The 15,117-nt window shown below is 34.7% G+C and overlaps 1 protein-coding gene across 3 annotated transcripts in view; it reads right to left on the bottom strand.

Moving 5' to 3' along the window:
- cacna2d2a (calcium channel, voltage-dependent, alpha 2/delta subunit 2a) overlaps positions 1–15,117 on the bottom strand; it is a 237,519-nt gene that overhangs the window by 21,712 nt on the left and 200,690 nt on the right. For all 3 annotated transcript variants that reach the window (XM_058777848.1, XM_058777846.1, XM_058777845.1), the window contains 9 exons: positions 11,681–11,730; positions 7,086–7,175; positions 5,734–5,799; positions 4,395–4,469; positions 4,245–4,319; positions 4,047–4,118; positions 1,654–1,725; positions 1,498–1,559; positions 398–474 (listed from right to left, as the gene is read on the bottom strand). In XM_058777848.1, the coding sequence (XP_058633831.1) occupies positions 398–474; positions 1,498–1,559; positions 1,654–1,725; positions 4,047–4,118; positions 4,245–4,319; positions 4,395–4,469; positions 5,734–5,799; positions 7,086–7,175; positions 11,681–11,730 (639 nt within the window). The remainder of the gene's footprint in view (positions 1–397; positions 475–1,497; positions 1,560–1,653; positions 1,726–4,046; positions 4,119–4,244; positions 4,320–4,394; positions 4,470–5,733; positions 5,800–7,085; positions 7,176–11,680; positions 11,731–15,117) is intronic.

Below are 15,117 nucleotides of genomic sequence, written 5' to 3' on the forward strand. Positions count from 1 at the left end.
GAGCATTTTTTTATGTTTCGGCAAAAGGAAAAATAATAGCACATGGTCACCATTATTTTCAACTCAGTAAACACAGTAAAACCACAGCTTTCACCTCTCTGGTTTTTAGTGAGGGTTTTTTCTTTGCATCCGTGCAGGGAAAGAAAAATCACCTCAGTACAGAACAGCATGAGGACAGGAGGGAAGAGGGAAGAGGTGGGGTGGGGTTTCACAGAAGAACACGTCCACTCTCGCTTTCCCGGGAATCCACGCTCGGACCCGACGCTGCTGTGATGTCAGAGAAAGGGGGAGGGGCTTCCGTTGATTGGACGAGAGGGGCGGGAGGGGGGAACAGGAAGTTTCTTTGGGAAGAAAGAAAGGTAAGCGGGCTTGGCGTTAGCCTGCCCCTGGTACTTACACTGGACCTGGAGGATCTGGTCGCTCAGGTTGGCCTTGATGTGGTTTTCACTGTAGGATGGCAGAACTAAACCGAGACTGCAAAGAAGGAAAGGGAGAATTTAACCATATATGGCACTTTCTAGGATACTACCTAACATCCAATCACACTTTTTTAAAGCAAGTATCTAATATTAAAATGTACAAAGCATGAAATGTTACTGCATTTAATGTCTATGCTTTTTCTTATTTATTACAGTGCAACTATCTAAACATTCTTAAATCAGACTTCAATTACTTGAGAAGCAAAATGACTTAAGATATTAAGTGAGTTTATACTTAAAACAAGAAAACACTGCCAAAGGGTAAGGAAAATAAACTTAAACGAAATACAAGATTACTTTTCTTACCCTGCTGGCAGACATTTTTTTCTTGTTTTAAGCAAGAACTCAATTTTGATCATTTTTTTCAGAAAACATTATGTAACTAAAGTAAATGTATCTTGATAGATTTAAGAATGTTTAGATATATGTACTGGAAAATAAGACAAAAATACTGAGAAAGAAAATTATTTTATATTCAAATAGAACAAATAAAATTATTTTCTTACTCAGTATTTGTGTCTTGTTTTCCAGTACAAATATCTGAACATTCTTAAATCTATCAAGATACATTTACTATAGAAAACTTAAGAATGCTGCTACAAAATAATAAAAATGCCCAAATCAGGCCTCATGTCCCAAATCCTACTTTTAACAAGGTTGCAAAGACCACTATATTACAGAGAGAAACTGCTGATACAGTTTGATCTACTGAGGTGGATGAACAACGTTTTCTGAACAAGAATAAAAAAAGCGTTACAAGCCCTATTTTGCGCTTTATTCATAGACATTACCATGCACAGATGTAAATTCATTGGAATAATTATTAATGTCCAAACTGCCCTGCTGAAAAGACCAACTTGGAGAACCAATTAAAATTAAATAAAAATTCATGTCTAATTTCAACAAAACTGCACTGAATGTTTTACAGTCTAAAATTAAAATAGCCAAGAGGATGTAGAGAGGAAGTGACTGAAATCAACAGAAATGCAGAGTAAAAGAGCGAGTGTGTCATATTGACCTGTAATCTGTGCCCTCCACTGGACTCCATATGTACGTCCTCTGGACCTCATCAATGTAACGCTGAAAACACACACACAAAGAGCAGCACATCACCAACCAGCCGTAAGATCTTCACGCTGTATGCCATTATATTTAATAAGGTCATGGGACTCACCTCATCCGCAGACTTCACCAGTGTCCTGATTCTCCTCTGTCCTCCTTTGCCATCAATCATTTGACGGCGGATCTACAATAAGATAAAAACAAGACAATTCTTGGACTGTAAACACATTGAAGGGATGTAAATGTGATTTAAAATCAAGCTATGACTTTCTCAAGTCGCTGTAAAGTTTTCGCACTACTGTTCAAAAGGTGAGATTTTTTCGAGGTTGGTAAGATTTTTTATTTTAATTTTTTTATGTTTTTGTCTTTTATGCTCACCAAGGTTTCATTTATTTGATCAAAAATACAGTAAAAACAGCGATACTGAGAAATATTATTATAATTTAAAGTAACTGTTTTCTATTTAAATATATTGTAAAATGTAATTTATTCAGGGTTTCTGCAAGATTTTTAAGCTGAAATTTAAGACTTTTTAAGACCTTTTTAAAGACCTGCACAAATAATATTTATACCATATTAGCGGGGTAGGGCAATGCCTATAGTACCATATTAAACTGTAAAATTACTGTAAAAAGCATAATTTACAATTCAGATACTAGTTTTCACAACAAAAAGTGTTATAAAATGATAAACTTTACATTTCAGCCTTTAAACCATTTTTAAGAAAATGGATAAGTCAAAATTATTAATTATTATATTGATTTAAACAATTATTATCAACAAATTATTAAATAAATTAAATAACATGAATTAGGCATGTGCGATATTGACAAAAAATGATATCTTGACATTTTCTGGGATTTTATCGATAACGATAATTAGACGATATTTTGCCGAGTGTGTTATTGTGCTGGTATCTTAAAGATTACCGTGGACAGCTGACTCCTGAATTTTTTTTTGATATTCTTCATATTCTGTGTGGTCAGTTCACAGCAATGATAGAAATTAAACTTCTGAAAATAAGTTTTATTGGCATTTTTACCCTTAAGCCGTTTTTTTCTAAAAGTGTGCATCATCTTTTGAGTCAAATTCTTGCATTTGGGCTGTTACCAAGCAAATGAAATCAGTATCAGCAAAATTCATCTTTGCAATGCATCTGAAGTGGCATTTAGATGTATTTACACACTGTTTAATGCAGCTCAGAGGGACATAGAATGCTAACCTGCAGTTACAAATGTGTCAAAAAACGTTGAAAACTGATGTTTGAAATTATTTAAAAAAATGAAGATACTTTAAATGTGAAATTAAAACCGCCAGTAGGTGGAAGCAAGTCACTGTTAACAAGTGAGTCATTGCGACTGAACCGAATAATTTAAACGGTTGATTCATTCAGGAACGAAACACCGTCATGTTGCTCAGAGACGCAAAACAGTGCCGTTGCTGTGTTTGGAATGATTTTTGTTGGCGAAATAGAGCAAAAGCAGGAGATATAAAACGTAAGTCTCTTAATATTAACTTCTTGTTTATTGAACTGTTGCATAAAATCAATATCACATTTGTAATCATGCTGACTTTTGGAGAAAACAACGGCACTCTTTGTGTGATATTAACTATATGAAATGATATAAATATAGGGTATACATTTTCGGCCCTAATATCTTAAATTATATGATCATTCTAAATGCATTTTAACAGACTGAATCGTGCAGTGAAAGAAAGCACTCATACGCGCACTAGTTTAACCTATGTTAACCGATTCATTCTCTGCCAGCAGGTGTCGTGTTTGGCAGAAATATAACGGTTTCCCGGTAAAGGCAGAACACAAAGCAGCGCAGCACCGGATTTTGAACATGCAGCGCTCATGTTTATTTAATTAAATCATAGCCTTTTGAAGTTTAATCGTCACATTCAGCCATATCGCAATTCTGGTCCAAATTTAAGACCTCTTGAAATCATAATTAAGACTTTCTTGTACAATTTAAGACTTTTTAAGACCCCGCGGAAACCCTGTTATTAGTGTCATGCAAAGCTGAATTTTCAGCGTCATTACTTCAGTGTCACATGATCCATCAGAAATCATTCTAATATGCTGACTTGCCACTCAAGAAACAGTTCTTATTTTTTTCAGTGTTGAAACCAGTTGTGCTGCTTGATATTTTTGTGGAAAACATGATACATTTTTAAGTGAAGGATTCTTTGATGAATAGAAAGTTAAAAATAACAGCATTTTTTAAATGTAAATGTTTTGTATACGTTATTTCTGCCACTTTTGATCAAATTAAAATAAAAGTATTAATAAATAAAAGTATTAATTAAAAAAAATCTTGATCCCAAACAAGCAAGTAAGTGAATTGGGAATTTTGTTCCAAGACCCAAAAACGCTCTTCATTCAGAAGCACGTCCTACTTAGCTAAACTCAGCCGTGTTTTCTGATGAGTAACTGAATGACATTTTAATAATGTATTTGGCACATTTGCAGGGAGAACTCATTGTAGAGATGTTCACCTCCTCCTTGTTGCGATCTGGAAGTTCAGCATCCAAGAAGTCCAATGTGACCGGCTCTCTGAAGTTAATGATCTACACAAATCCATTAGGAAAAATAATTATGGTTAGAGAGATAAACATGCATTAAAAAAAAAAAAAAGTACATTTCGGACTAAATTTAAGGTCTATAAACAAGTGACAAACTCAAATGCTTTTCACCTTAGGCTGTAGGTTGGGGTGCAGCAACACATAGCCATTGGGATCTATGGCAAACGTGTAACCATTGGCTCCAAGCTGGGCACAGAGATGCAAATTATTGACTGTTGATCGAAAATAAAAACAAATGAAAAAGAGATTTATTTGACTTACCTTATATCTTGGTGTGAGTTCTTTAATTTCATTGAGGGCGATGTCTACACCCATGACACCAAGAATCAACTGATTCTGCAATAAAGAAACCAACAGACTGAAAAATACATCAAACGACCACAAGGGGGCAGAATTGATATTTGACAAAACTACAGGTAACCTAACAGTCAAATCAGACAGTCAAAAACAATTGGATTAATGCTTGGAGAGTGAACTGTTTGTCAAACAAGCACATTTCTCCATTTTTATGTTATACATAATGTTGAGTTGTATCAGTTATTATTACCATTGTCAAAGTAAAAAAAAAAAAGTATAGCTTTGGTAAGAAAGCATCTGCTTAGGACATAAATTAAAGCGAGAAGCGAATGTGCCTCCAGGAAAAATAACCGATATGTGACGACAGGCAGTGTATTGAATTATAATGCGCTCTGCATTTATCAGTCACACTGGCAGGACAGTTGATCATCTAATGAAAAGGTTACTCATCTATCAGTGCACAAATTAAAGATGTGTGCAAACACTACTGATTCAATTCTGAACCATCCAGCCAAACAGACAATGTTTAAAATACAGTTTACTTGGAAATATAAGTCATGGAACTGATGGCAATTTCATTCAAGGCAATTAATATTACTACAAAACACAAATGCTGTTAATAAGTGTTATTTAATCTTTCCATTAATTGCAGGCTACTATATATATATATATATATATATATATATATATATATAGACTTTTGTTTATTATAATAGCTTGGAGTGAATGGAAATGTTAATTAACATTTATTTATATGCAGGTGTTTTTTCTATTTGCAGCGCGTTAAGCTCTCTCAGCCACCGTACATAAATATATAAAACCAAAATTCTGTAAATAATCAAAAAATTATCAACATGCTAATTATGGACATATTTTGTTAACATTTGACAACAAGGTGGCCAGATGTAAAATACTAAATACTATAATTATTTTATTTTATTTTGATAAAAAACCCCCAAAATAATCAAAATACTTATGATAACTGAACAACATTCATACAGTTGAACTATGGTTTAAGTGTTCAAATACAACTGCATGCACTATTTATGATATTAAACTTTGAATCACACTCAAACGCCCTCGTGCATCGTCAAAGTCAAGCCCTATTCAATATGCATTCAACACGATTGTGAAACATGCCGCTCTCAAACAGTTCGTCAATGTCAGTTAGGGAACATGCTAAGAATTAGAACTGGAACGTGATCACACTAATAATGCAAAAACTCCATAATGCAACATTTGTATCGTCCTGCGAGAAACAAATGACTGGTTGTTCATTTACAGGAATCTTCTTGCGACTTACTTTGGAGTCTCCGTCAGTGGTGAGATTGAAGACTGGCATTGTGCCGGTAATGACGAGACCCAAACCCTGTAAAAAACAAAACAAAAACAAACACTGCCATATAAAATGTTTGTTTTTATGACTGTGAGCTAAAGGAAGTTCACAGTACACTGCACACATGAATACAAGGCTGCCGCATAAAAACCGCCGTCCAACTCGTAGTAAAATTATATGGTCAATGACAAAGCAAACTAGCTGTGGAGATTCAAATTGGTGCATTCTGGAATGAAAACAAAGAATGAACAATATCACAGCGAGTGGCCGCCGCTAACAATGCAATCTGAAACAGTTTCTCAGTCTCAAATCAATGAATAACGGCATGCGTCTGTGCGTCTCAGTGTTTCCTACAGGATGCAGTTCTTGCGGCGGGGTGCGGTAAACCCCTAACGCGCTAAACAATAACTAATAGCATTCCTTCAACAGTTTATAAACAAAACACTTATTTTAATAGAGCTCTGTTGTGCATATGTATATTTATGTACACTTTGTCCAACCAGTCAGTAAGCAGACTTAAAATAAAGTTTTACTAACCTTACAAATGAACATATATTTCAAAAAGTTTATGACTCAGGCTTAACATGACACCTGCGGTTCAGTGAGTGAGTCATCCGAGCTGATTCACTCAGAAAGTGAGTCATCTGACTGATTCAGACTGTTCTATTAGAATCAGTGGAGTTATCTGTGAATTAGACAGCCTGCTGTGCACTAGAAATGCAATAAAATCCAACTTTTTATTGTCAATATGCTATTTTGCAGTTCTCAGCCTAAAAGTGTGTAAAATCTCTGTGCAACGATTCCTTTTCTAAGCTACATTTCATCCTGAGATGTGTAACCTAAGGGTGTTTACACAACAATGTTGTACTAAAAAGAGAAACGTTTTGAGTGTCAAAACAGTCCCCTAAAAATGCTGTATTATGAATACCAGGCCAGTAGTTGGCGCTGTCACTTATGCCAATATGTCAATATGCATATGACGTCACCATTTTAACAAAACAGTATAGTTTTAAAAAACGTGTGCCACTGTTGTGTAAATGAACATCCAAAATGCATAAAAAGTGTTTGTTTTTAGTTGAAAATACTGTTGTGTAAAGGTCAAGAAAGGTCATAGAAATATTTATATCTACTATTGATAATGATATTAATATAGATGTTTAACTTAACTGCATTTTTCTGCAAGATAAACACAAGCATTTCATAAACAAACACTCAATTCAAGTGGGCTCAGATTCTGTGCAGGCTGATCCATTGGCCATATTTGAAATTATACATTGCAATTTTGAGTTGATGATGATGATGATGATGATCTTCCATACCAGAGCATCTTGGTAAACATTGGTCCACTGCACTTGTTTAGCTCGTTCGCCTGCCAGCACCATTGGTCGTCCAAGAACATCCAAATACTCCTGATAACAAAAAAATTGAATTCAACACATATATCATAAGAACTGTATTGCAGCTCAGTTTTACAACAAACACACCCAGAATCACCAATCGAAACCATCTATTCTCAACAGGTTACAACTAATAACACTCTGAGCTCTGAAAGTGCGACACTAAAGGCAGGAGTCCACACCTCCCTCTGTCATAAAGCAAACGACTGCGACTCGCCGCTCCATTACATAAAGCACGCTGTTAAAAGCGTCCGCCCGAGGGGCCAGTAAAGCCAGCTGCACAGAGGCACTTCCAGCCGTAACAAATCATCATAAAGCAGCTATTAAAGCATATTACAGCTGTTAGAAAGCACATTCTCGCTCTGGAGGGGTAGGGTGGGCTGCCACAGGACGGCACTTGTTGGGTCGCCGTAAGCACATGTTTATAAATGACAATTCTGTTTTCAACACAACGCTCTTTGGGAGGTTAATCACTCAAAGAAGTGAACCTCACCAAAACTGTCTGAAAGAATGGGGTCAAAAAAAAAAAAAAAGAAAAAGGAAATTATGCTCGTTTTATGACACAAATCTCTATTTAGTGAGGGAGAAAAAGTATGTATATATATATATATATATATATATATATATATATATATATATATATATATATATATATATGACCCTGGACCACAAAACCAGTCTTAAGTCGCTGGGGTATATTTGCAGCAATAGCCAAAAATACATTGTATGGGTCAAAATTATAGATTTTTCTTTTATACCAAAAATCATTAGGATATTAAATAAAGATCATGTTCCATGAAGATATTTTGTATATTTCTTACCGTAAATATATCAAAACTTCATGTTTGATTAGTAATATGCATTGCTAAGAACTTCATTTGAACAACTTTAAAGGCGATTTTCTCAATATTTGGATTTTTTTGCACCCTCAGATTCCAGATTTTCAAATAGTTGTATCTCGGCCAAATATTGTCTGATCCTAACAAACCATACATCAATGAAAAGCTTATTTATTCAGCTTGACACTTAAGACTGACACTTAAGACTGGTTTTGTCCAGGGTCACATATATAAATTTTAATTTGATATATATATATATATATATTACAGATTATTATTATATTATCCATCCATCTAGCTGTTATTATTTAAATCAAAAATATTGAAAATTATTTTAGTTAATTGAAATAAAGCTGAAATAAAATAAAGCATAAATATTAGATGAAAAACATGTAAAAAACGTAAACACAAATTAGAAATGCACAAATTAAAATAAATTTAAGTTGAAGTAATAAAATACAAAGAACATAACTGAAATAAATATAAATTAAGGCCAAACAGAAATAGATAAATAGATGTTTAGAGATTACTAAATTTAATATATGTAAATAAATAAATAGATAAACACACACACACACACACACAATTGTCATTAAAATAATTAATAATTAAATAATAAAAAATAATTCTAAATTAATCCTAAAGATACTTTACTATAGATATGTCCATGTTTTATTATATTTTATTATTCAATTTTCAGTTATTATTATACATTCTTATTCAACATTTTTCGAATGATTTTAGTGACTTTGAGAGTCTTTACACAAAATATAATTTATTTTTTCCGGTTTCATGAGATTCACCCGGACCTTTCACCACTCTACGTCGATGCCTGGCTGAGAAAACACATTTAATAATGCAATCTTCCAGTTTCAACATCTTAACACAGCTAATGGAGGGCCAGAAGCTCACGTGGGGAATATTTTGTCTCTCTGAAAGCCAGTGGCTTGTGTAAGTGTGGCCTTTTGATGAAACTGCAGCATTAGGCCACTTTTATTTCTTGCTGGAATATGGAAGTGCTGACAAGCGTAACCTATTCTATTAGCTCACTAAAACACCATTTAACGTGCCGTGGGGACACATTTCAGCAGAGACGATGACAGGCGAACCTTTTCACGCGGGAGAAAAGAGAAAGGTAAACAGCGGTGGGCCAGTAATGGCGGTCTCTGCGGTACGAGGGGATAAAGAGCAGTGGCACAGCAGGCCGCCGCACAGATCAGCTTGTAGACTTCCAGTCTGTCCATAAACATTCATGAACTCAATGCAGCAGCTCAATTATAAAGGAGCTGCATTCATATTCATACTGATCTCATTATACTTAGCAATGTGACACTTTAATGTTATACAGGTAGAGAGTAAAGGTAGCAGCTTTTTCCACTTGAGCACTTTCAAAATCAACTCATTAGCTTTCTAATCATACTAATAGCCTGAGAATTTATGCAAACAGCATGAGTTCATATTAAGCATAAATGTATTATATGACAAAATAATCCTATATACTCTATAGCTCAAAAAATGACATCAATCCTTGAGCAGCAAATCAGCATATTAGAATGATTTCTGAAAGATCATGTGATGCTGAAGTCACAATGATGCTGAAAATTCAGCTTTGCATCACATAAATAAATATATTATTATAATATTATATATTATATTATTAAAATATAAAAAAAAAAAGTTTTTAAAAATTGTAATAATATTTCACAATACTACTGCTTTTACTGTATTTTTGATATACAGTAAATATATACGAGGTGCACATAAGAGAGCTTTTTTGTCAATAAAATGTGAAAAAATCTTTTTAACCCAGAAGTTCATATACTGGATAGTTCAGGTAAGTAAGATTTGAGACCATGACATTGAGATCCTATTATAGTTTTTATTAAAATTTTGAATTTTCAAAATGTGTATTTTTTATTTTACATGTAAAGTCTCAGTAATTTTTTTTTTTTATAATAATTTTTATTATTTTTAATATCTATGCAGTTTTTTAAAATTAATTTTTATTTCATTTTTAGGTTTTAGCACAAAGTTAAACCACATAAAAATGAGAAACATTGCCTTACTACCTGAAATAAAATAAAAAATAAATTGTATTTTTCATTGTATTTTATTTCAAGTAACAATCTTTTTTTATGGTTTTAGTTAACCGTAATTTACACTAACTAATATCTGCCTCAATGGCTAAACTGCTTGTATCATTGCACAAAGTAAACTATATTATCGCTCAGAAATAATCTGCTAAATGCGCCTATAAAGCATGAAGATATCAAGATATTATAAACCTCTACATCATGATTTTCTGTTAAGCTGCTTTACAACCATGGGCATTGTGAAACCAACTATACAAATAATTAGACTTGTCTTTGGAAATTTTCTTCAAGCAACTTTCATACATTCATTAGAAGAACTTTTTTGCAGGTTGGATAGTTTGTCCTGTCAGAAATCCACCAGCATCTGCGAGTGATTGTTGTGGAAGTGCAGTTGGTGGTTATTTTTGTCCACGGCTCTCGGAGGTAACAGCATGTGACAGGAGAGGAGGTGGTGAGGAGGTGCACAGGTGTGGCGGCCGCTGCTGTCGATATATACAGTTATGCGCCCACACCTGTCTCACGCAGGCTATTAGAATAAGTGGCAGTTCTCTGAATAAAATTACACTCAGCCTAATGGAACAGCTGATGGTCTATTCAAGCGCCCGATCAGCTCGCCTGCGGGAGAAAGAGGAAGGAGGAGACACCAATGAATAAAGCTAAGTTGGATTGGAAAAAGAGGGGAACAGATAGTAAAAGGTGATAGAGAGGAGATAAAGAAGAAAGGCCGAGACGTCAGTGAAGAGCACTGAGGAATCACACAGAAGAGGTGGGGAAATTGGACTGACTGCTTTCGGAGAAGAGCGATGATATTGCGGCGGGTTTCGTGGGCCTCGGGAAAGATTGCTGGAGGATAATGAAAACTGTACGGAAGTGGATTAGAGAAATCACAGTCCCATTTGAATCTTATTGATGCTAAATATAGAAGTCTGTATCGCTTTATCCGTTCATCTCTATAGTTCTCTCTATGCTTTCTAGCGTGACATATATATCTCCAAATCGTGATAACATCACAGGGCTTCAAAGCTCAGGAAGCTGAATGAACTTACAGTGAACTGGAGTCATGTATAGAGGCTTTATTAAAACGGAAAATTTGATTGGCTGATATGAGCATACCTGTGAATGCGTATCAGCTGAAGATAAACTCTTTATTGTGATTGATTTTAATGCATCAGTATTGTCTTTCACATGGCTGTTGTTGCTATTTTTATAAAGAATTGAGCCACTCGAGGCAATGCGCTACAGTGATTTTACCACCATTCATAAAAACACCTCTTAAATAAGTTAAAACAACCTGTATAAATATAGATAATATATTTATTTATATTTTACTGTTAAAAACTACTTAAAACTTTGGTGAAAAATGTGAATCTGTTTTTCAGGATTCTTTGATGAATAGAAAGTTCAAAAGAACAAATTATTGAAAATAGTACTCTTTTGTAGCACTATAAATGTCTTTACTGTCACTATTAATGCATCCTTGCTGACTAAACAAACTAATTTCTTAAAAACATATTACTGAACCCAAACTTTTAAATGGTATTGTATCTATATAAATGTGAAGTAAGAAGCAGTAGAAATGACAAACCTGTGTGTTGATTCTTATGGCTCCGATGGAAGGGATCTCAAAGTAGTAACCTGTTCAGAAATAAACATAAAACAATAACAGGGCTAGTTAATGCTGACATATTTGCTCCACACCAAAATAGAGTAAGCTGACTAACTAGGCAACAGCTTTAGGGGTTTGTGTGCTCCAAATATAACTGCTGTTCAGAATAGACAAACCTGCAAGATTATATTAAACTACCTTGTTTTGACACAAGTCTAAAACATTTTTACAGCAGAATTCACTGTGGCAAACTGTTGATGATTAATGTAGTTTATTCAATACTGAAAGAAACTGATCGAGAAAAAAAAAAGATTATTTCATTTTGTGAGAGCTATTTTGTCACACTTACAAATATAACATGCATAATTTTTCAGCATGCAGACAGACTGACCGAGTGCTATGCATATGTTAGCCAGAGAATGTGCTTTGCTGTGGTTTGTTCTGTGTGTCTCATTAAGCATTCAGAGGCTGCGCTTCAGAGGCTGATTATTGAGAGAGTGGACACACAGAAAGGGTCAATATGGCCTGCTCAACACGTTATTTAACACAAGAGTGTCTGAACAAAGTGAAGAACATCTAAGTGTTTAGAGTCAAGAAACTTCAGACTGCCACTTCAAACTTACAGCCATTTTCTCTCAACACACACACACACACATAGAAATTAATACTTACATATTTTACATGCTAAAGTATTAGATTAGATATTTGATAGTGACTTTTTTGTTTACTTGTGAATTTGTCGTGATGCATTAAAAATCGAACTACTGTAATTATGCCATAACATAATAATAATTAATTGTAAACATGTTTTTATTGTTTTTATTACATACCAAAAATCTGGTGTTAAAATAAGACAGATTTATATAATCCTCATTAAAATGAATCTACATTTACACAAATTCATCAGAATCAATAACATCTTGAAACAGCCTTTTTAGGTTGACACTACAGACTGATTTGTATTGACCCAATAGTTTTCAATGTGCATATTTTCTAAGCAGGTACCATGTGTTTTTCTAATTATCTGTGGGCTGAAAACACAAACGTGGTTGAAATCACTCATGTGCACATGAAATCAGTTCAGCCTCAGTGTGCCGTTATTGCTAAAAAGATCACTGAACAATTTCAGTCTCAATAACTTCAGGACCAACATTTTGTGGCTCATTTGAGTCGAAACCATCATTAACACAGAGGTCGGGTGTAGAGTTCACATAACCATAGGCTGTGAGTGGCTAGCAAGATACGTCTGTGGTTTTCTTGCTATCTGGCATCTATATTAAAGAAATGTCATTGGTTCAATATATGATAAGCTCTATCAACAACATCTGAGGCATAATGTCAGGGTACCAAAGAAAAGTCATTCTGATCAGCTCTTTTAAACCAGTAATTCACTTATAATGAAAGTAAACAGGGCCATGCACTTTGAGGGTTTAAAGGGTCATATGACGATGCTAAAAATAACATTATTTGGTGTATTTGGTGTAATACGATGTTTTTACGTGGTTTAAAGTTCAAAAACACATTTGTTTCCTCTTTGCCTCTCTTTTCTGTTTTTAAATATTTTGAATAAATATTATATTTTTTAAAAACCACAATATGACAATTAGGTGAACATAGAATTTTTATAATAAAAAATAAAAAAATACTATGGTTAAAGGTTTTGTCAAAACAGAAATGTAATAATAAATATTTATTTTTCCTTAACTAAAATTTTCCTTTAATAAATATTAATTGATAAATAAATACAGTGTACACATTAACAAATATTTATTAAATAGTCAAAATTAATTTAAAACATTTTTGTTTCATTTCTTTAATCGAGCTGTTTCAAACAAAATATCCTATTTTGTTTTAATGGGTCAAGAATGTCCCCAAAATCCGAGGGACATTAGATTAAAAAAAAAAAATGTTAATTTGTTCTCCCCCCTCCCCCAATATCACAATTACGTGAACAATGTTTTTATAATTGAAAAAAATTACTATGGATTAACCAGATGAAAATGAAAAAATTTGATTTTGTTGTCAAAACTGATCTCAAAACTGAAAATATATTAATAGATAATTCATTTTTCTTTTACTAAATATTCATTCATAAATACAGTGTACATATAACAATTATTTATAACACATTCAATAAAGTCTTTTATGATTTTTTTCCCTTTTTAAATTTTTTCCCCCCCTTCAAACAAAATATACTTTTCTATTGTTTTAATATGGTTATACTCAAACTGGCCCCTAAAACAAAGGGATGAATCAAAATGATTTTCTGTGGTAACTGCCATCATGTCACAAATGTTGGATTAGATAAAGCTTAATGAGTGTTGAACCCGTAACGTCTCTTTAAGAAGGCGACGGCCCCTAAAATGACTGCAGATAAGGAAGTCAAATCTAGCTCAGTTAATGAATCAGAAATAATTTAAAAGTCTTTAAAAGCGTATCAAAGTCAAAAGAATTAGAGTATAAAAACTAAAAAAAAAAAAAAGTGTTCAGAAGATGTCTGAGGGTCAAACCAATCAGCACACTAGAAAGAATCTAATCAAATCAATGCGAGTCTCCGCGAATCAAAGAGACCGGGAATTGGCTCTGATTCAGCGCCGGCCATATGAGACTTTGTTTGTGTCAGCGGAGTGTGAACGAGCTCGCTGAGAGACAGCCGGTGGAGTGACAACATACACTAAGCCGTGTCAAACAAACATGTCTCTCATTGTTGCCGCCAGTCTGATCCCTTGACTTGGTCATGATTACAAAACGCTGAATCCATTTGTCTCCGCCACACGGGCGACATGTACAACAAAACAATAAGACGCAGACAATCCGATGCAATCCGCATCTTAACAAGCCCGTTAAAGAGTGCTCCGCGTACGTTCAGAGGAGGAAACGTGGCGTATGCGTGCTACTGTTGCTTTTTGAACGAACCTAGCAGCGGCTGCGAATGCTTTCAGTCAGATACGCTGTTGAACACGCATTCTACAGCACAGGGAGAGCCGCGGACGTGGATGTGGGCTTTGTGAGGGTGTCAGGGGCGTTCCTCTGCTGCTTTGTGATATCGGCGAGCGAAATGAAAGCCTGCGGTGGAGATGGAGTCCGCTGAGAAAAGCGTCTTGCTTGCTGTGCCAGACTCCGTCCCCTCACTGCCAGTCATTACAGCGGAGAACATGGCCGCACAGAGGGCTAATCCTTAAGTGGAAGCGCTTTTGGCTGGAGACGCCGAGAAGTTGCGGACGTGGTTATCGCTGCGACGGCAGTTCCTCTTTGGCTAATTAATTAGAAGGAAGGGAGGGCGGCAGGGGTCTCTGAAGTGCTCTACCACCGTTCGTCATTAACTAATCAGAGAGCTGGAGAGGGATGATTGTTAAGACAGAGCTGAGAGGGAGAGTGTTTGCGCTACAGGCCTGGAATTAACTTGTTAGGTCAGA

This window comes from Onychostoma macrolepis, chromosome 06, assembly GCF_012432095.1.
Source record: "Onychostoma macrolepis isolate SWU-2019 chromosome 06, ASM1243209v1, whole genome shotgun sequence".
Classification (NCBI taxonomy): Eukaryota; Metazoa; Chordata; class Actinopteri; order Cypriniformes; family Cyprinidae; genus Onychostoma; species Onychostoma macrolepis.